This window comes from Solanum dulcamara, chromosome 12 (assembly GCF_947179165.1).
Source record: "Solanum dulcamara chromosome 12, daSolDulc1.2, whole genome shotgun sequence".
NCBI classification, from domain to species: Eukaryota; Viridiplantae; Streptophyta; class Magnoliopsida; order Solanales; family Solanaceae; genus Solanum; species Solanum dulcamara.
In genome coordinates, this window is record NC_077248.1 from 13072467 (window position 1) to 13094654 (window position 22188).

A 22188-nucleotide genomic window follows, 5' to 3' on the forward strand; every position below is an offset into this window, starting at 1 on the left:
TGATATGTGGCGGGTCATCACAACTTGGTTGCAATATATATGTATGGACTGTATTTATATGTAATTCTCTCTTAAACTTACCTATAACCATCATAAAGAATGCCTTGCTCATGTGGTAGCCAATGTATCAGTAAAAGAAAGCTGTCAACCCAGCTTCTCCTAGTTAGTTTTTCATCTCAAAAGCTTGCAATCAGTTGTAACAAGCTTCACCGAAAAAATACTGAAGCTTCTAACTTGCTTATTCTTTTGCCTGTAAACTTGTCTTGGCTTGATCAGAATTTCCTCAACAAAATCCTTACACAATTACTTCAAAATCCAACTAGAGTATATCGTGGCGCTAATCCTCTTGGTTGGATTTATTCATCAATCATCTCCCTCCCGCACTAGACTGTAGTTTTACGAGTTTCTCTGACTTATCTTTTGATATTACTGTGCAAAGAACTTTCAAATCGTGAAGATTTGAACTATGAAATAGGCAATTGAAAAGTTGCTCTGATACTATCGCCAGCTTAACTCTTGAAGCATGAATCATGAAATGAGCCACTATACTTGAGAATTAAAAAAGTATCCACAAGTTATTTTTTCTGCCCCGCAAGATAAAATGAACCAAAAACGAACCTTCATCGATATAGGGGCATTACATAAAAAAATTCATAGTACAACCCTGAATACCAGAATACCAGATGTATTGTGGACGGACGCATAAACAACTTCACAAGTACAAATTCCGCATTTCATTAGCATGACATACATATGGTTCATACAAAAATGACGAAAGAAAAATACCAATAATAATAATAATAATAATAATAATAATAATAATAATAATAATAATAATAATGATGATGATGGAGAAAGTAGTCCACTTGCTGTACGGAGCCTCAAATGTCATGATGATACATTATTTCTCACTATCTACTTCTTATGTTTTTGGTCAAAGAATTACTTCTGTTTAACAAGAGAATGCCATGTGCACTAACGTGCAGTTTGACGCAAGGACCTCCTAAAAAGGTTGAAGAACAAAACTACATAAGGCATAAAAATAAAAAGGGTGGGGAAGGGGGATTACAAGCTGCATCTTCTGAAGCAGCTTCTTGCCTCACGCCAATTTATCATCTGCAAATAGACAACATAAATGACAATTCATTTTCATAGCATTGATGGAAAGGAATTCAAGGAATTAAGTAATTTCAAGATTGAGCAGAAGTAGTGTGTTTGGCCAAGAGTGATGGAACAGAGGGGGTGTGCGGCAAACCCCTTGATGAAATTCATTACAATGCCAAAACAAACCATAGTGACATGAGTAAAGGCATGCATATATTGTGGATACTAAGAACAGATATTATCAATTCTTTATTTTATCTCCAAATCAACTCCAAACACACAACCTAATGCTCTTCTGCCGTTAAGAAGAATTGCCAATATCATAAACACACTGCTACCTTGATTCTGTAATGTCAACTAATCACCAGAGACATAACTTTTTCCCTCATAGTACCTCTTCTCACTAGCTGCTTTCTTCTCATTTCGTTTCTGCAGATAAAGTCATAGTTAGATCCATAACATACATGTTTCGATTCAACCAAGTAAACAGGGCCAGATTAATACATAAACTATAAATTGCCTCAATAAGCATTCAAACAAATGGACAGAATTGCATAATGGCTGAAGGAGGATATGATCCAACTATTCAGCACCAAAAGTGAATTTCGCAGGATTTTAAATTTCATCAAGCATTTAAACAGCTAGTTGCAGAAGGATGACACCACCATATAATTTTAGATCAAACAACACAGCGAACTTGACAATTAGAAGAAACTTCAAAGACTGGGAGTTGGAAAGAATCATTTATTTCCCTAAGATACTTGATTCCTTTCAAGACTGGTCCAACAAGGATGACTGCCTTAAATTGGAAAATGCAAAATAGAGGACTTCTCTCTGTTAGATCCTTCTACTATGCACTGTACAGCAATGAAAACCAAATTACTCGGTGGCTTTGGAGTCAAATTTGGAGATCTCTTGCATCCTACAAGGCAGCATGCTTCACCTGGCTTGTCTCTAAAAGGACTTGTCTCACACAAGATGTTCTACAAAAGAGAGGTTACAAATTATGTAGCAGATGCTTACTTTGTGGTATGTAGAATGAAACTATTGACTACCTCTTCCTACATTGGAAGGCTTCACAACAGCAATGACAAAGTTTTTGGTGTTTGTTGGGTCTACGATGGGTAAAGTTTGATGCACAAGTCATTCCAAGAGAGGAAATTTCAAGTATCTTGGATCTATAATCCAAGAAAATGGAAAGACTGATGATGATGTTACTCATCGTACTGGAGCGGGGTGGATAAAATGGAGACTCGCATCCGTTGTCTTCTGTGATAAGAATGTGCCACCAAAACTTAAAGGCAAATTTTATATAGTGGTTGTCAGCTAAGCTGCTCTGACTCTTCACTTTTGGTACCGCACCTGTGTCAACACAACATAGGTGTGGGTGTGGGATTTTGGTATCGTATTTGGTCAACCGATTTTGGATACTATGACCAAAATCGATAGAGAAATTCGGGAGAGATACAATGAATCGGTAATAAAAACAAAAACTAAAGTGAAATGGAAGAAAATGGAATAACTTGTACATAGAAATTTCTCAGTTAGTCCTTTTCCTTGTTAGTCTTCTTTTGGATTCTCCTCTTGATCAATATTTTCTCCTAAAAATACCTTGTATAATGACTCATAATTTAGACATAATAACTCTCTATTTTTAGATATTAGAATTATTTTTAGCCGAATCCTCACACCTGTATCCATACCAAGATTCATACCCCCGAATCTTGAAATTTAAATCATGAAGGATCTGACCTCTAGATCCGCACTCGTATCGGACACCTACACCCCAGTTCGAGCAACTTATGTTGTCAAACAAGCTATATTGTATGGGGTTGAGTTAGTGTTATCAAAAGTGTGCGCTAATGCGCAGCACAGGCAGAAAAGTGCGACCATGGAAAAAGGCACACACTTCTAGTTGAAAAGCAAGAACCGACTTGAGTAATAAAAGTGAGATACATGCGCTTAAAAGATATCTAGGGTTTTAAAAAAATTTGTAAAAACATGTGCGTCTGTTGTGACTTATGATTTCATTGTTCTTGTGACTTCTTCCTCTGATTCAACTCTTGAAGGTAAGTTCTTTGCTGCTGCTTCTCTTCCTCTTCTTCTCTTCTCCTTTTCCTCTGCTGTTATGTTCTCAACTGCACTGCCAGGGCTGGGTTATTCCTTTTTCTCTTCTTTTCTATTTTCTTCAGTTCGTAGACATGCTGCAATTATTTTATATGTTCTCCTCTGTTTTTTGTTTGTGTTCTGCTGCTGCATTTTTTCTCTGTTTTATAATTGTTGTTCCGCTGCTGCAATTTTAATCTAAGAATTGAAAGATTTGCTTAATATGTTATTTTTATTGAATTCTTGGTTATTTATCTATGCAAATTTAATATTTTTGATTAAATTGCGCTACAAAAGAAGAAGAAAAGGTGTGCTTCACTTCAAGCTTCGGTGAAACAAGCCCTCATCGTTTTTTTCCACTTGTCACTCTCTAAAACACTGGGCTTAGTGTTGGGCGTCAAAAACTCGTACGTCCAAAAGATTAATGTATCAAAATGAGGATGCTAAGATGGATGTGTGGACATACTAGGAGGGATAGGATTAGGAATGAAGATATTCAGGATAAGGCGGGAGTTACCGCTTTGGTGGACAGCATGAGGAAGGAGAGGCTAAAATGATTCGGGCATCAAAGAAGAGATGAATAGAAGCCAAGGAGGTGTGAGAGGTTGAATATCGGGGGGGGGGGGGGGGGGGGTGGAGGTGTAAATAGGCCGAAGAAGTATTGGGGACATGTGATTAGACAGGACATGGTACACCTGCAGCTTACCGATGACATAACCCAAAATAGGAGGATTTGGAGGTCGAGGATTAGGATAGATGGTTAGTAGGAAGTTGTGTGTTGTCTGATTTCCCTCATCAATATTGCTATTATTTCCCTCCAATCTTTTTCTTCGATTTTATTACTTCCAGTTGTTTCCATTGTCTCAATTATCTATTATTGTGTTGCTGATACTGGGAACAGGTTTTAAGTAGAAAGTTAACATCCAACTGAATCAAATTGATTTGCTTTGTTATCATAAAAATAAGAGGATTTCAGGATGGATCTTGAGGGATTGATATTATTTTGCAGTTACGTTATGGTCTAGCTCTACATTATAGCATATAGGCTGCACCTTTGCTTTGTTTCACTATTTACTGTTACAAAAAATTTCAAAGACTGTTCAGAAATCCTACTTCAAATAAATGTAAAAGAAACTAAACAAGTACATATTGGAGATAAAGTAACCTGGTACGCTTCATGATTAGACACAATTCTCCTTATTATTGTGCTCGTTGTAATATCTAAAGGACTATCCAATACTTTAAAAATGCCCATGCTAATTGGTACAGCATATGGGTTACCCTTCTCCTGCAAAATAAAGTATCATGGTCAACAAACAAAAGGACCTTTAAGCCTAATATTCTAGTAAAAGACTACATGTAACCATTGAGTACCTTCTGAAAATCGTTGTCCTCAGCTACTGTTCCATGAACAACTAAAGAGATATTAAAGGTTGTTATCTGCATCAGTGTCCAATTATAGAAAAAAGTCAAAACACGATAAATGAGGAGTAACATGATATACTCTATGAGATCAACTCAAGAATGAGAGGAAATCATTAGCTTTATAATTACAGTTCAGATAAAAACATCAAATTTCTTTATCTCCAAAAGGAAATTTTCTGATCAATAGAGATCCTATGGAAACAAAGCAAAATGAAGATTTCCAGTCAAAACCACTAACTACTAAAATTTCCTCTAATCAAATATGAATTATGAATATATATGACAGTCAACAAACAACAAATGTAATAACTTTCATTTTGGGGAGGAGATTTTTTTTTTTTTGATCAAGTAAACGTATTTTCATTCATAAATATGGCCAAAGAAACCGGTCGCATACAAAGGGTATACCAAAAAGGTAAAGAATCTACAAAAATAAATGATTCTCTACAAACACCACCCAATCTCCTATACAACTTGGAATTTTATGGGTGCACCAAAAGAAAATAAGAAACCGGAGGCTACTCCTCAATGAGGATAGCTTGACTCTAACCCCTCAAAAGCTCTCCTATTTCACTCTGTCCATACCACCCACATCAACGCGAGTGGAACCATGTTCCATGCCATGTGTCTTCTTCTCCTTCTCACGTTCTTTCAACTAAACATCAATTCTTTCAGAGTTCTTGGCATTGCCCATGAAGTATGAAACCACCTAAACATATCCCACCATAACCTAATGGTAAAATCATAATGAAGAAGATGATGAGCATACACATATAACACCAATTGGTGCAAATAACCTTGCGCTTTCTAAGATTTTCCGCCATCAAGATCACCCCTCTAGTAGCTAGCCAAGTGAAAAAAACACACCTTCCTCGATATCGTTGGTATCCAAACAATGTTCCAAGGAAAAACATTCTCCTCTCTAACCAGAAATTTCTTATAATAACTCTTGACCGAGAACATGCCATTGTTCCCCATATCCTGCCAAAAAAACATCAAGATTATCTACTGTTGTGACTTGTTTAAGTCCAGCAATTTTTGAAACTCAGTCACCACCCAGTCATGGAAGTCCCTCCTAAATCTCAAGTCCCAAAAAGTAACTCCCTCTTTTGTCCCTCTAATTTGTTGTATTGTCAAGTCTCTTTGGCAAGAAATTGTGTCGGCTCGGAAAGTCATCTTTCAATAAATTGTCTCCACACCACCTATGTCCCAAAATTTCACTTTCCTCCCATCTCCTACCTTGAATGAGATGTTTACTTTGAAATCATCTCATCCCTTCATGATATTCCTCCACAAACCGCACCCAAAAGGCATAGTCACCTCTCTAGTTCTCTATTCCCCTACCATAGCCCTGTATTTATCAACTATCACCCCTCTCCATAAAGCATCAACCTCCACCCCAAAACTCCAAAGCCATTTTTCCAGCAAAGGTTTGTTAAACATCTTTAAGTCTTTAATGCCAAGCCCTCAACATATTTTAGAAGAAGTGACCGTCTCCCACTCCACCAAGTGAAACTTCCATGCCCCATTCGCCATGTCCCAAAGAAAAATTCTTTGGATCTTTTCTAACTTTCTAGAGACCGAAGCTGGAGCATGAAACAAAGACATGTAATAAGTAGGAATGATGGACAAAGTACTCTTAATGAGCACTTCTTTTCCACCTTTGGACAAATATTTTTTTTGCCACCGTGCTAATCTCTTCTCAACCCTTTGGAGAATCGGATTCCACAGTCCACACTGTAAGATTCTTATTCGAAGCACCTAATGATAACCCGATGTAGGTAGTCGGTAGGGCCCCAACCCTACAATCAAGAACCTGAGCTAGAGAATCAATGTCACCCACCTCTCCTACGGGAATAATCTCACACTTCCTCAAATTAATTTTAAGGTCTGACACCACTTGAAACCAAGTGAGGACTTGGCCTAAATAATCTAATTTTTATATATACTTTTTCCAACAAGGTGGTGTAAGTTAACCCATTATTAGGATAATTACACCAACTGGAATCTGAAGTCTTTTGTACAATGCAAATTACAAACGAAGTTACTTATAAGAGAAGGGGTGAGGAGGAGGACACAAATAGAGTGAGGGAATTAGTGGAGTATAAGGAAGGCGAAATAGAGGAGGGAAGGGATGGAATTATAACCTCTAACCTATGTTGATAAGGAAAGAAGGATAACTGAATGGACAAGGGGAAATTCCTTTGGAGTTTTGGAAGATTTGCCCGGGTCTCTTATAAGGGGAACAAAGACAAGGTGAGAGACATTCTTATTGCTATTGGAAAAAAGAGCAAATGAAGCAAATGCATAGGAAGAGAGGAAAGAGAGAAAATAGATGAAAGTGAATGCAGAATAGTGGTGTATAAGAGAAAAGATTGGAAGAGAGACGAAAATTGGTCCAGGGAAGTGAGTAGAAGAGAGGCAAGGGGAAGAAGAATATGCATGAAATTCATCAACGAATATTCGGCGGATGAATGACCAGAGTAGAACGACAATCATCTAGGCAAGTCTCATAGAATGTGGAACAGACTTGATATGCTTTCAAGACACATAAAAGAAACGGAGGAAAAATAAAATAGTGAGGACTAAGAAGAGAGATGAGTAAGATATGAGATAATTCTAGCAAGGTAGAATATTGGAAGGGTTTTAACTATAGTGGGATGACAGGAATTGGAAACAGAGGAGGTGGGAAAAAGCAAGAACTTATAAGTGGCAAGATTTGAGGGAAATGAAGGTGGAGTGGCTTTGGGGTTATGGAGTGTAAGATCCAATGGGGAGAATCAAATGAGGTTTCTGGAAGAGTTGTCGAGTGCAATGTGGCACATACCACGGGACTCAGGAGGAGAGAATTTTAACACCATAAGATTTTCAGGAAAGAATAGGTGTAGAATTGTGTCGACAGTTCAGAGTTCTTGGAATTCAAAAATAATCATCTTCTGGTTGACCTTTCTTTGAGAGGTGCAAAGTTCACAATCAAATCAAAGTTGAGTCCGAACAAGTTATTGGCTACACCCAATAAGAGGAAATGAGTCCTAAATTGAGTTAATTCCCACTTCCCGAACTTACTTAATATCATAGTTCTATTTTCTTTATGAACTTTTTTTTTGAAAAATGTTACTTATATTATGAACAAAGAAATACTCCAAAAGTATTCCAGTAATACTTACAGGAAAATTATAGGGGAAGAGGTGACCCTAATAGTGCTTCATTTTACAGCAGAATAAGAGTGGGGAAAGGGTGAAAAAAAGGCGATACTGGGGTTCCACTAACATTGTGCAAAGTAGTTTGAGACTCGATACTGGAAGGATGGAGTTTAGTCAAATTGAAGAAGAGAGGAATATGTGGTTAGAAAGGGAGATCCTAATGGAGGAAAAGTATAGGAAGCAATGGAGTAGAGTGCGAGGACAATGCAGTCGAACTCGATAGCTTCACATTTGCCTTTATCTCAATAATGTTAGGAAACAGTAATGAGAAAGAGATCATGGAAACCATAGCAACATTCTAGGAATTTGGGGATTCAAGAAGAGAAATGTGACTTCCATTTCACTCATCTCGAAGAAGGGTGAATCAAACATCAAGGACTACAGGCCTATTAATCTAACAACGAGCATCAATGAAATCATTGATTCATTTCTATGGTGCTCTTTTGTAGACTAAAAAGTTCGGGATGAAACAATATCACACGCCGAGAATGCATTCGTGGAGGGCTAAGATAGTTTCTTGTTTTGTTTGGCTTCTGGCTAGAGAGGTTGTTCTTACTAAGGAGAATCTGGCAAAAAGAAAGATCACCTTATGCTCCAGATGTTTTCTCTGTGGTGAGATAGCAGAGATGATCATCTATTCCTAAATTGCAAAATCACAGAACAACTATGGAGAATGTTCATCAACCTAGAGGAATATCTTGGTTAACACCTGGAAGGATTATTGATGTTCTACACAGTTGGAGAAATCAGGTTTTCGGGCAATAATAGGGATAAATGGAGAACTGTCCCGGCAAGCATTTGGTGGACAATTTGGAAAGAAAGAAATTCTAGATGTTTTGATATTGTGGAAAACTCTTTGCAGAAGACAAAATTGAATTGTCTTTTGCTTCTGTGTTTTTGGGGTAAACAGACCTACTCAGAAGATTCTGTTGATATAATTGATGTTCTGAGTAGCATTTAGGATGGTTGTTTAATTTTGTATACCTGAAGCACTTTTGTAAATATGGTTTCAGTACAGCCTATGTACTGTTTTGTCTATTATACACACAATTACCAGTTTCAAAAAAATATAAGTTGGATCTCAAAAAGGCATGTGATCATGTGAATTGGGACTTTCTATACTACTATTACAAGGATGCGTTCAGAAGTGAAGACGGATCAATCCTTCATTTAAAGATGTTCTCAATCCTAGTTAATAGGAGCCCGTGTAATTTTCTCATCAGCTCAAGAGTACTGAGACATGAAGGACTTATCTCACATGCTGTTCATCTTCGGCATGGAGGCACTAAGGTGACAAATAGCTCCCATGTTGTTCATCTTCGACATAAAGGTATTGAGTAAGCTAGTGGACGGAGCAGTCGCATGAGGCTATTAAAAGGATTCAAGGCAGACATCAGCAGAAATGATATTGTCAGAGTTTCACCTTTTGTTGGAAGTCACCCTGGTACTTTGTAATGTGGAGAGACTCCAGTTATCCTACCTGAGACTGGTTCTTACTTGATCTAAGGCAGTGCCTGAATGAAAGATTAACTTAAAAGAATGCGAGATTCACCTTTTGTTGGAAGTCACCCTAGTACTCTCTACCTCACGCTCAGGACTGGATATTTGGAGACTGGAAACTGGATAATAATATAGGGGCCCAACATCAGGAAACACAACAATGATAGGTTCATCTCTAATACTACGTTGAATTGAGTGACCATATAATCTAAAATCTTAAGCTGATAGAAAGGGCACATTTTTATATTCAATTATGTCTTCAACACGCCTGCGCTTATGTGCGGGCCTGATTCTGTCCACACGAGGATATTTAAGGCCGATGATTTTGGGTTCTCGTTTCTGTTATATGCAGAAGTAAAGATACGACCTGAGTTTGATCTGATATCTGTCAGGAAGCATTAACTAAGACGCTACAAGACAAACACCGCCACTACGTAGAAACATGTCATATCACCATCAGGTGATAAAGTCATAATCTAGAAAAGATAACTAAAATAGCAAATATCATCAATCTGATTTCCGTGAAAATTAAAAAAAGTCATAAGTCATCCTGGATTCATAAATAACATTCAGAAGGTCCACGCAAGTGTTAATAATAATTTCATTTATGTCATTACTGTTTAGCTCCAAAGATGAGAGACGTAATAATAACAAAGCTGTGAATTTTTCTCTCTGGCTTTTAGCATCCTTGCGCGTGGATCACCATCAATAAAGAGATTGTAGGAGAACACTGAAGTAAACGAGTAATAATAGAAATTAAAGATTTTCCAAACAGTGTTCATATGAGTAGAGTTTACCATATCTTTTGACACCTCCCCCGGAGCACCAATAATCACTTCATCAGCATAGCGACAAGCCAAAACACTTAGGCTCCTTTCATGAAGATTCATAATTGGACGGTGTCCACCTCTACTGGCACTGTAAAAGACAATACAGAATGAAAGATGAGATCTTTGGCTAAACTTGCAACTAACTAACCATACTTAGTTGTGGCAAAGATAAATTGAGCTCCCAACAGCAAACATGCTAAGAGGAGAAGAAAGTAACAAGCTGTTTTCTCCACAAAAACCTCAACTACTGACTGTAGATTAGCACAATTAATTAAGCATTTTCTAGCTATCAAAGTGTCCAGAGTCCCTATTTGAAAGTGCAATCTTAGAGTTTTGATCAAAATGCAAAAATAAACAATTAAAAATCAACTAATCTTCACTGTTTGGTCCCCCCGTCCCCACATCCCCAAGCTTTTGTCTATTTTTTGTCTTCCTTTTGCTATATGCAGTTATGTTCCTCCCATCTCTTTATTCTTTTAGGCTAAAAGAATTTTCTTCTATTTGGCCTAAAGTTCTCACAGTCAACAAACCTCTGTCGTTGCATCCCCGCAGCACCTCCACCAGCAGTGCCCCTCAACTTGCACTCACAGCTCACTACTTCTTCTTCTTCTTCTTTCTTTTTCTTTTCTTTCCTTTTGCTTGTTTTCCAACGAATACCTCCAGATCTGTTCAGATTTGGCCTAGATCTATTGATTTCCGGCGTCGTCTCGCGGTTTTCCATTTTTCGGCGTGAACAGTGTTTCCGGCGTGAACAGTGTTGGAATATTGGAACGTTAACGGGCAAATCCATAGAGCTAGTTAAAATTCTAAAGAAGAGAAAGATTAATATAGCTTGTGTCCAAGAGACCAAATGGGTAGATTCTAAAGCTACGGAGGTAGACGGGTATAAGCTTTGATTTTCAGGTAGATCAAAATATAGGAATGGGGTAGGCATTTTAGTAGACAATGATCTAAGGGATCAGGTAGTGGAGGTTAGGAGAGTCAACGATAGGATGATGTCGATTAAGGTGGTCGTTAAAGGGAGCACATTCAACATTATTAGTGCTTATGCGCCACAAGCGGGCTTAAGAGAGGAGGATAAGAGGCGCTTTTGGGAGGATTTGGACGAGTTAGTAGGAGGTATACCACCTACTGAGAAGCTTTTCGTGGGAGGGGATTTCAATGGGCACATCGGGTCTATTTCAGGAGGGTATGATGATGTGCATGGAGGCTTTGGCTACGGGGTCAGAAATGTAGGAGGCCTTTCACTTTTGGAATTCGCAAGAGCTTTTGGGTTGGTCATAGCCAATTCGAGTTTCCCAAAGAAGGAAGACCACTTGGTAACATTCCATAGTTCGGTGGCTAAGACTCAGATAGACTTTTTACTCCTGAGGAAGGTCGATAGAGGTCTGTGCAAAGACTGTAAGGTCATTCCGATAGACAACCTTACAATCCGACATAAGCTTTTGGTGATGGATTTAGGGATCAAGATGATGAGGAATAAGAGGGTCGGGGATGATCGATCTAGGATCAGATGGAGGAGTTTGACCACTGCAAATGCCCTGGAGATGGGAGAGAAGTTGAAGGCCATGGGGGCCTGGGATAGTAATGGGGATGCGACCAGTATGTGGGATAGGACGGCTAGTTGTATTAGGACTGTGGCAAGGGAAGTGTTGGGAGTCTCGACTGGTAGTCGTAGTCGGCATCGAGGAGACTGGTGGTGGAATGGAGAAGTGCAAGAAAAGGTAGAAGCAAAGAAGATGGCGTACGCAAAGTTGATAGAAAGCACAGATGAGGTGGAGAAGTGGACGAATAGGGAACTTTATAAAATAGCGAGAAAGGAGGCGAAGTCGGCGGTTTCGACGGCAAAAACAACAGCTTTTGAACGCCTTTATGCTGAACTAGAAGAGAAAGGTGGGGGTAGAAAATTGTTCAGGCTAGCCAGGGCGCGGGAGAGAAGGGCACGCGATGTGGACCAAGTGAAGTGCATTAAGGACGAGCATGGAAAAGTATTGGTAGACGAGACCCTCATTAAACAGAGATGGCAGTCCTATTTCCATAAACTCTTGAATGAGGAAGGGGACAGAGACTTTGTGTTGGGAGATTTAGAACATACAGAGAGGCGTTGCGATTTTGGGTATTGTAGGAGTATTAAGGTCGAGGAGGTTAAGAGTGTCGTTCGTAGGATGCGCTGGGGAAGAGCAACCGGACCTGACGAGATTCCTGGGGAATTTTGGAAGAGCACGAGTTCGGTAGGTTTGGAGTGGTTGACTAGGTTATTTAATGTCATCTTTAAAACGGCAACGATGCCCGAAGAATGGAGGTCGAGCATAATGATCCCTCGATACAAAAACAAAGGGGATATCCAGAGTTGCAACAACTATAGAGGTATTAAGCTACTAAGCCATACTATGAAACTGTGGGAAAGAGTGGTAGAGATGAGGGTGAGGAGAGACGTGTCTATTTCAGAAAACCAGTTTGGATTTATGCCGGGACGCTCAACTACAGAAGCAATCCATCTTATGAGGAGACTGGTGGAGCAGCATAGGGAGAGGAAGAGGGACTTGCATATGGTATTTATCGACCTAGAAAAGGCTTATGATAAAGTCCCAAGAGAAATACTATGGACATGTTTGAAGGCTAAAAGTGTACCTATGGCATACATTAGGGTGATCAAGGACATGTACGAGGGAGCCAAAACCAGGGTAAGGACAGTAGGAGGGGACTCAGAGCACTTCCCAGTGGTGATGGGGTTGCATCAAGGATCAGCTCTTAGTCCTTTTTTATTTTCCTTGGTGATAGATGGATTGACGCGACAAATTCAAGGTGCGGTGCCATGGTGTATGCTTTTCGCGGATGACATAGTCCTGATCGATGAGACTCGCCGCGGAGTTAACGCTAAGCTGGAGGATTGGAGACATACCTTGGAGTCTAAAGGGTTTAAGTTGAGTAGGACAAAGACAGAGTACTTAGAGTGCAAGTTCAGTGAGACACCTCAGGAGGTTGACGTTGAAGTTAGGCTTGGTGCTCAGGCCATCCAAAAGAGAAGTAGTTGCAAGTATCTTGGGTCTATCATGCAAGGCAGCGGGGAGATTGACGATGATGTCACACATCGTATTGGGGTAGGGTGGATGAAATGGAGGCTCGCTTCCGGAGTGCTATGTGACAAGAATGTGCCACCAAAACTTAAGGGCAAGTTCTACAAAGTGGTGGTTAGACCGGCTATGCTGTATGGGGCGGAGTGTTGGCCAGTTAAGACTTCTCACATTCAAAAGATGAAAGTTGTTGAGATGAGAATGCTGAGATGGATGTGTGGGCACACCAGGAGCGACAGGATTAGAAATGAGGCTATTTGGGACAAGGTAGGAGTGGCCTCGGTGGAAGACAAGATGCGGGAAATACGACTGAGATGGTATGGACATGTGAAGAGGAGAGACACAGATGCCCCAGTGCGGAGGTGTGAGAGGCTGGCAATGGATGGTTACAGAAGAGGTAAGGGTAGGCCGAAGAAGTATTGGGGAGAGGTGATTAGACAGGACATGGCGCAGTTACAGCTTACGGAGGACATGACCTTAGATAGGAGGGTGTGGAGGACCCACATTAGGGTAGAAGGCTAGTTCATAATCTCGTTATTCTTCTCTATTCATAGGTGTAGTAGTGCATTACGATCTCTTGCGCTTTGACTTCTGATTTCTGTTATTTCTGTTATTATTTATTACTTTCTATGCTTTGATTACTCAATTTTACCTGTGACGCTTTCATTATTTATTTAATCGTTATTTGTTATTAGTATTTATTTATTTTTATTTATTTTTTATCTATTCGTTATTTGTTTGTTGTTCTTCTCATAAAGCTTTTAATTTTCTATTCTTATCTAACATTTTTTATGCATTTATGCTTTTATTGAGCAGAGGGTCTCCAGGAAACAGCCGTCCTACCTTGGTAGAAGTAAGGTCTGCGTACATTCTACCCTCCCCAGACCCCATGTTGTGGGATTTCACTGGGTTGTTGTTGTTGTTGTAAAGAAATAAACACAAAAGATGGTATCATAAAGCACCTGTCTCCATTTCCTCTAGAAATCAGCACTAAAACCATGGTCCATCATATAGAAAGTAAATAAATTTTATTTATTTTTTGAGTAGATAACATCATATAGAAAGTAATATGTTCTCAAGAAAATAGACAATGGGCATTTATTATTCAAGGTTTCATGATTCTTGGAATATTATTCCCTTACTCTCAACCACAATGAAAACAACAACTAATATGGCGCTGTAGCATAGTTCCAAAGAACTCTTTTCTTTAACTCGACATGCAACTAACCCACGCCAGCTAGTCAATTTGCTTCACAAACAAGGAACATCACAGGACAACCATGATGTATGAGGTGGGGGGGAGCAATGGAGTGCAGAGTGCTTTCCGCCAAGTCATATAACGAGAAACTGCCGACTATGGAGAAGATTGCATTTCCACATAAATCGATTTAGATCCCTAAGGTACCAAGAAAAGCGTGCTTCTGGATAGCAACAAGAGGCTTGATAATGTCGACCGAAAAACTTAGGAAGAGGAGGTTACATACATTAGTTGGTGCTTCATGTGTAAATGTTCGGGTGCAGTTTACCATCTCCTCTTTGTTTTCAAGTAGCCTCAAAATTATGGTGAGAAATTCTGCGTTAATTTGGAGTAACTCGAGTGATGCCAAGCACAGTGAAAGAGCTAATTGTTCAGTTGGAATTGTGGTAGGTGGAGTGGAAGACGCAGAGCATGGAGAGTTGCTCAACTAGCACTTTGTGAGTCATTTGAAGAGAAAAAATAGGAGAGCATTTAAAATGTAGAGATAAGCTGGCAGAATTGAAGAAAAAACATGAAGTTTTCTATTTTTTGGTGTACTTCTGTACTGGTGATTTTGTGCCCATATATTGTTTAATAAAATTATTAAGTTGTCAAAAAGAAAACGTAAAGTGTTCCTTTTACACCTAATAACACTTCTCAAAGAATATGTGAGAAACTGAACAATATATCATAGCAGGCAGTTTAAGTCTCATAGTCATCCATAATTTTCTCTAACATGATAAACAAATATCATATTAATACTCTATTTGACATTCTTAGTTCCCAACAAGATTGATATGATATTTGTTTATCATGTTAGAGAAAATTATTAGGCACATGCTAGAACCATCAAGAAAACCACACGTAAATAAATTAGTATGTTAATTTTAGACAAAGGATGAGTTTTTACAATTATTTGGCAGTCTCCCACTAAGTTGCTAGGATTTTATCATCCCGATGAAGCCTCCAAATACAAAATGTTGTAGTACGTGAGGGTTGTGGATAAGCAGATTGAGAGCACAGAAGCACACTGTATTACCTTACAGTTTGATCAGTATGAATGCCTACTAGTAGAAAGTCTCCAAGTCCTCGAGCAAGCCTTAGTATCTAAACATTAACAGAGAAGTGAGAAAATGAAGACTAATAAGCACTGACAAGAAATACAGCAGGGAAAAGAGATGGCATTTTTCTGTAGAAAGTCATTTGGAGATCACAAAAAAACTTATTCACAGATGTTGAAGTCTTGCAAAAATCTGCTGAAGACTTCTTCAAAGGGGTGGTCCGAAGAATAGGTATCAGCAATTTGTCGAAGATACTTTTACTCACGAAACACACGCAAATCTTCAAAAAAGCTACAACAGTCCAAACACATTTCTTTTTGCATAAAACTATCCACACAAATTTCTATTCCATAAACTATTTTTCCCAATAAAGTTGTTTCGAAAAAAATTCCAAAACTTCTTCAAACAGCTCAAAGAAAGTAAGTTTGAAATACTAGGCAAGAGGTTGGAAATTCCCACATGTTATTGCAGCAATGGTCTTGTACATATTAGACGACTCAAAATGGGAATCTCTTCGCACCCACCCAATTTCATTTTTCACTAAAAACATGAAAACTGCAACGACCATGAACTATGGTACCATGTTGAAATTTGTGGATCACTTCAACCATGAACTAAAATTACTAAAGGAGACTACACTTGTTTACCTTTTTATATGATTCATTGAAATACAAGCATCCTTATTTTGTAGGTCCTAAAGCTAGATTACTTACCTCTACATGTCCAGCATGGAAAAGATCAAAGGCGCCATCAATATAGACTATGCGAGCATCAGGTCCAGCTCCCTACACAAACACGCGTAAAAACACAATAACATATAAGCAACAAATGTACTTCCAAGCAGCAACATGGAAATAAAAGATGAAAACAACCGAGGGGATGTTTTAAAAGATCAACAGATTTTCCTAAAAAGATCATAAGCTAAATGTAAGACAGATCACTGATGCTTAAATGATAATTGAATATATTCAAAAACAATTGTCATATTTGCTCCCTTTTGACTTAATTATGTGTCGATTTGTAATGTTTAAAGGCTTAATTTTGTGAATCTTTGGTGTTAGAAGCCAATAATTGTGGAGTGTGATGAATATGCAAGCTCCGGCAGCTAATTAGCGCAAAATGAAGCCCAAAGAAATAGTTGAATATGGAAAAGGAGCAAAGAAATAAGCTGAGATGCCAAAATGAAGCAACGAAAACAAACACGCAAAATCAATACCACAGTGCAGCGCACTGGATAGGGTGTGACGCACCTTGGGCTGCCCGCACAATTTTTTGTTTAGGGTAGTTTCGGTAATTTATTTTTCTTTTGATGCAAAATTAAAAGTAGTGGGCTCATTGGTAGGTTTGAAAATTTTAGAGAATATTCAATGGATAACTTGAGGTTTTCAGGGTTTTTTTCTCCTTTTACTTTTTTCTTGATTTTGTAATCTTTCTTTTGATAAAATTGTGTTGTTTTTATGCTCGAGTCACTCAACTCCTTGTTCTAGGTCACAGGGAAATTGAATGAGTATGGTGGTCTGAATCTTATTTCAATGAACTGATTTTGCTTCCATGGGTTATTTATTCTATCTTGTGCTTAATTGTTTGATTGGATGATCACCAATTGAACTCTACTTACAGATCCTAATTGAACTTGAAAAAGAGATAGTTACTTTTAAATGAAAAGTGCAAAATTTATGCACTTGTGCAGTAGGGGCTTGATTAGTGGACTTCTTCCGACATGGGGTTCACTATTTCTGCTGCAGTTTGTGGTTATGTGGAAGGAAGAAAAGCTAGGAATTTTGAGAGCAAGAATGACAAAGTAATCAATCTTAAGCTCAGGAGCTTCTTCTTTTTTTTGGATGAAGTAAGTCAGGCGCTTCATCTTTTTATTTCTGCTGAGGTTTTAGTACAACATCTCCTGCCGTAAATGTAAATGATATTGATGCCACTATTGATTTTCGTAACACATTACACAACTTGTGATGTTACCACATTTTGGTTGTAACTGATTGTCATCATTTCCCATTTGATGGTTTTCATCATAAAAATTACAGTTCACCTATCAAAAGAAAAAAGTCACTGATATTTGGAGCTTAGCATCTCATAATAAACTCAAAGAATCAGTATATCTTTAACTTAGTTATTTAGTATTTTTCTATCTTGTGTTTTTCTTTCAGTATTAGGTACCTACTATCCGGAGTTCAATCTCTGGAACTCCACTTAAGTTTCTCCCCCACCAATATTTGGACAGATGTAAGGAAATCATCACCGTCCATTCCATTTTTGTCTCTGGGGAAATTTTTTGAAACTGGTAACGATATATTGAAGTTGCACCATAACAGAGCAAAAAGACTATACAAAACCCAACCAAGCATAGGCCAATGCTTCACAAGGATCCTATCACATCAACTAGTGATTCAGCCTCCTCACAAGGATCCTATCTCTGGGGAAATTGAACCCTGATTTCCCAGAGATCAATTCTTTATTGTCCATTTTTCTTGATTCTTTTTCTTCCTCCTTTTTTTTGTCTGGAGGGAGGTTTGGCATAACTTCTGATTTAATTTCTTCAGCACCACCATAATGTTCTCCTTCCATAGTCAAGCAATTCCTCCATCGATAACAAATACACCAGCCACTAAAACCCTAAGTTTTACTGCTCTCAGATAGTATCACAACCTCAGAACCCCATGGATTCTCCCTTTTGTTTTTCTTCCCTTAACCTATTCAGCAGCCGCATATAAAATACTTCAAAGCCTTCCAGTTTTGCACATCTTTAAGAAATGAAACATAAGAAAAGATGATAATTCTTTCACTGCTCATTTGTCTAGTGATCTCCTCCTTGTCCCAAATCACCACGAGGCAAGATGAGTTCTAAAACTTGTGACAGTTTAGTGTTCAGAATCTGAGAATCTCCTTTTTCCTACATAGTTATGAACTAAAACTCTTCTCTTCTTTTCTTTTTTGTAAGGAAACTTAAAAGAGTCCACACATTAATGAAAACAATCACTTTATGAAGAATTTATCAGGATACAAGAAAACCTTAAAAGTTTTGGTTCGTGCTTCATGAACAATAAATTTACCACTAGAGAAAGATTATGTGCAAGAGGCTGACCTTCGAATTGGAAAATTGTACGATTCTACGAGACGTAGGAAGAAAATGAGATACGCGTGTGTCGCTCCCAGCACCACCATCATCAGATTTTTGGCTGTGACCATGGCTAAATTGTCTCTGCAAGGAGGCATGACTGGGGGAGTCAACAGTGGTCCTCTCTCTCACACAAAGAAGCATTCGACCTACATGGCAAATTTATAAAACAAATACTATTTACACAAACAATATTAGCACCTATAAGCTCTTGCAATTTAATTATTGAAATTTTAGCTTTTGAATATTAACAAATGCCAAAAAATCTTCACATCAGTAATCTAACTAGTATAAATTGCAAGGCACTGATAGGATGCTTCCCAGAAGCCCCATAAACATTAAACTAGCCATTCCAACACACACCAATGCCCAAATTTGTTTTGAAAGAGGAGGTTTTCACTACCAAAAAATCAAGAGAACATACATACCAACAATATCAGTGCTTGAAACTCCTTCTGTGCGCTTGATCTGCTTATAGCGACCAACCTTCTTAGCAAGGGCATAAGCATCAGTTCCATCAGGAAGAAGACAAGGATCATCCCCATGAATGATATAGTCTATGTTATACTCATCAAACAGTTTCCTCATAAAATCTTCAGTAATAGCATAGGGGGCATCAGAGATGACTTCATCCACCCACTTAACAGCACCAACCATAATCATCCTAGGACAAATCAACAAGCAAGATTCTGAGTCAATTCTTTTGATTGCAAATCTATCCCAAGCAACAGACAAAACAATAATAATCATCACAGTCAAGCACAGCAAAAGAGATCTGAAGGTAGTTGTCATGATTTTATTTGTTAAATTCCTTTGATTCTTTCAAGGGCAGAGTATCAGAAAACAAGCAAAATGAAGGAATGAAGCAATCAGTTGATTAGGAAAGTTCTGGTGGAAATGTGGTGTTCTGAGACGAGGAAAACTGCTCTTTTAGAAGGCCACTAACCAAACCCTTGCCATGATAATCAAATCCTGACAAGCCAAACTTCACCCTGATCTGAGTCTCCTCTTTAGGTAGTTGAACACTCTATAGAACCTTCTTTCAGTACCCAAAAAAACCCATCCTCACCCAAAATACACTCTATAGAGCCTTGTTCTGTGACCCAAAAAACCCATCCTCGCCAGTTCCCCATGGTAGGATATGTCTATACAGTGACCAGATATAGAGAAGACTTCCCAGGAAAACGTACCACTTATGCTTTAAGGTTTTGGAAGAAAGATTTGTCCCCTACTAGAACCAATCAATCAAAGAGATAAAGCACAGAGTAACACTTAACCGAAGCAACAAAACTAATGCACACTAACTGAGCAAATTGCTTCTGTTGGTTCAAATGTACTGAGTTCGCATAAAGATGAGATCTTTCCGGTGGATACAACGCCACCGATTTGAATTAAAAAAAAGGTGTAAATCCGAAATGTCGGAGCAAGGAAGAGCGTGAAAAACCTCTCATGAAGAGGAGTGACTGGAGGGCCTTTATTCGCTATGATTTCAGCATCGCTAACGACGCCAACAACTAATTGGTCACCGAGAGCCCGAGCTTGTCGTAGAGCATTACAATGGCCGTAATGCATCATATCGAAACAACCATCCATATACACCCTTATAGGTCTCTTCTTCTTCTTCGGCAAAGCAAACCTCAATCCAAGCACAGACAACCCTAGCACCATCACTCCTACCAGCCATGTCGCAACGAACCGCGAACTCTGTTGGATATTCTCCGAGCGTCCTCCTCCTCCTCCCTCTGAACCCATTATTCCAACAATTCCTAAATTTTTAGTCCCTAATCCAACAAAAAACCTGCCAACATCCTCCGATAAACGCCAATGAATCAGTCAGTTTTCAGTTTCTCAGATGCCTGTCTCCAGAATCTGTGAGTTCCATTCTAGACGAAGGCGCAAAAGCTCAAAACGCCCTCACTTTTTTCATTTATAACGGCGTTTCCATCTCCTTCCTAATGGTTTATGAGACTTGACCGAACACTTGTACAACAGTGACACAAACGTAGCGTAACAGGTACAGTATCAACCGTTGGTTATTGCAAGGCCAACCTTATAAGTCAATCAAATTAAGAAGGGGTTCATCAACTTTGGCTTAATGCACAAATTGACATCTTGGTTCTAACTACTCACATGCATGATTTCACAACTAAATTGAAACACCCCGAAATATTCTAGCTCAGATTAAATCAGAAAAGCATAGAGAAAGACTTAAAAAAATTCCTAAAGTCTGGTTTACAGACACCATCTACTGCCCGTAGAAGTAACCACGGACCGTAAATGGGCTCGTGGAACCAGACCCCTAAAATCAATAAAGAGGTTTGAGGTTTACAAATCAAGTGTACGGGCCATGGAACTTTGTGCGAGCCGTAGACTTGATCCGTAGATCAAAGTCCCAAAAAACCCAGTCCGGTACTTTTCCACGAGTGTGGTCTATGATCTGTAAAACGATTTATGAACCGTAGAAGATCCGTAAACCCACCTTCAGAGGACCCTACGGACATATAGGACGGTCCGTGGAAAGGTCTATGGCTCGTACAAAGGGCCCGTAAGTCTAACTTCAGAATCTCAACCAACTTTTTACGAGAGGTTTCTACGGCCTGTAGAAGTTTCTACAGTCAGTAGAAGATCCCGCAGACTGCCCTAGTCAAATTTTAACGAGGGTAATTTGCCATTTTTCATCCTTTCTAAGTCTAAACCCCGATGATTTTACACCTAATTAAGTCTCTTAACTGTATCATTCGACCTTTTTCCTCTCATAGTCACTCTCAAGTCTTAGAGCAAGGTTTCAAGAGGAGAAAAACTAGGGTTTCGTGCATCTTCTTCAAGTTTTTTCAAGAATCTAGTTCTTCCAAGTATGTAAGGCTACTCATAGTATTAGGCTAAGTTCGTCCTCACGACCTACATCTAAATTCAGTCAGTAAGGGTTTAAGCTAGGGTTTTGATCCAAATCTTGTTGAAGTTTTTGAATGACTCATGATTCCCTTCGTTGAGTTCTATGTATATTCATTGAGAATGTGTTTCCTCATATAATTCTAATCCTTTTATTATTGGTCATGTTTATTTCTCACATGAATGTTATTTAGCTAAGAATTATGAAGTTGTGCATTACTATTCATTATACATGATTTTCAGAGTTTAAGTGAGTTAAAGTATTATGCATTATTATTGAGAATGAGTTTTGAGGGAACTTAAAGTGGTTACAAATGCATTACTTTTATTGAGAAAAGCATGACTATTTTAAATAAAGCATAAAGAGTTTGAGAAAGAAGTTTCAGTCAATTAAAGTAAAGCTCATTGTGACTTTAGGGGAGTATTTTGAGTATTTACTCACACAGATATTATATGAGCATTATTGCATGTTTTAGGAGTAGTATTGAACATCGATCTAGATAAGAGTTCAGATAATTCAAACCCTATAAACTACGTAACCAGCGTAGGATAGGACTATGTCGTTGGTTCTGGTAACTTCACACTTCAGTTTCCTAATAAGGACTTTTTAGATGGATCCATGAGTTGAGTTT

General features: G+C 38.6%; 1 protein-coding gene across 1 annotated transcript; it reads right to left on the reverse strand.

Moving 5' to 3' along the window:
• Nucleotides 1–792: 792 nt before the first annotated feature.
• LOC129876152 (ethanolamine-phosphate cytidylyltransferase) lies at nucleotides 793–20649 on the reverse strand. Its single transcript, XM_055951502.1, has 10 exons — nucleotides 20112–20649; nucleotides 19096–19331; nucleotides 18635–18816; nucleotides 16254–16325; nucleotides 15519–15586; nucleotides 10136–10256; nucleotides 4585–4650; nucleotides 4376–4498; nucleotides 1443–1533; nucleotides 793–1116 (listed from the first exon to the last, which is right to left on the reverse strand). Exons 1-9 carry the CDS (start codon nucleotides 20417–20419, stop codon nucleotides 1462–1464), a joined length of 1248 nt encoding a protein of 415 aa, XP_055807477.1. The 5' UTR covers nucleotides 20420–20649; the 3' UTR covers nucleotides 793–1116; nucleotides 1443–1461.
• Between the last annotated feature and the right edge of the window lie 1539 nt (nucleotides 20650–22188).

Coding starts and splice junctions, on each gene's coding strand:
- LOC129876152 (XM_055951502.1), bottom strand. CDS start 20,419: ATGGGTTCAGAGGGAGGAGGAGGAGGACGCTCGGAGAATATCCAACAG. Junction 16,326..18,634: donor TACAATTTTCCAATTCGAAG/GTCAGCCTCTTG, acceptor GTGTTTGTGTAG/GGAGCTGGACCTGATGCTCG. Junction 1,534..4,375: donor CTAATCATGAAGCGTACCAG/GTTACTTTATCT, acceptor CTTTATCTGCAG/AAACGAAATGAGAAGAAAGC.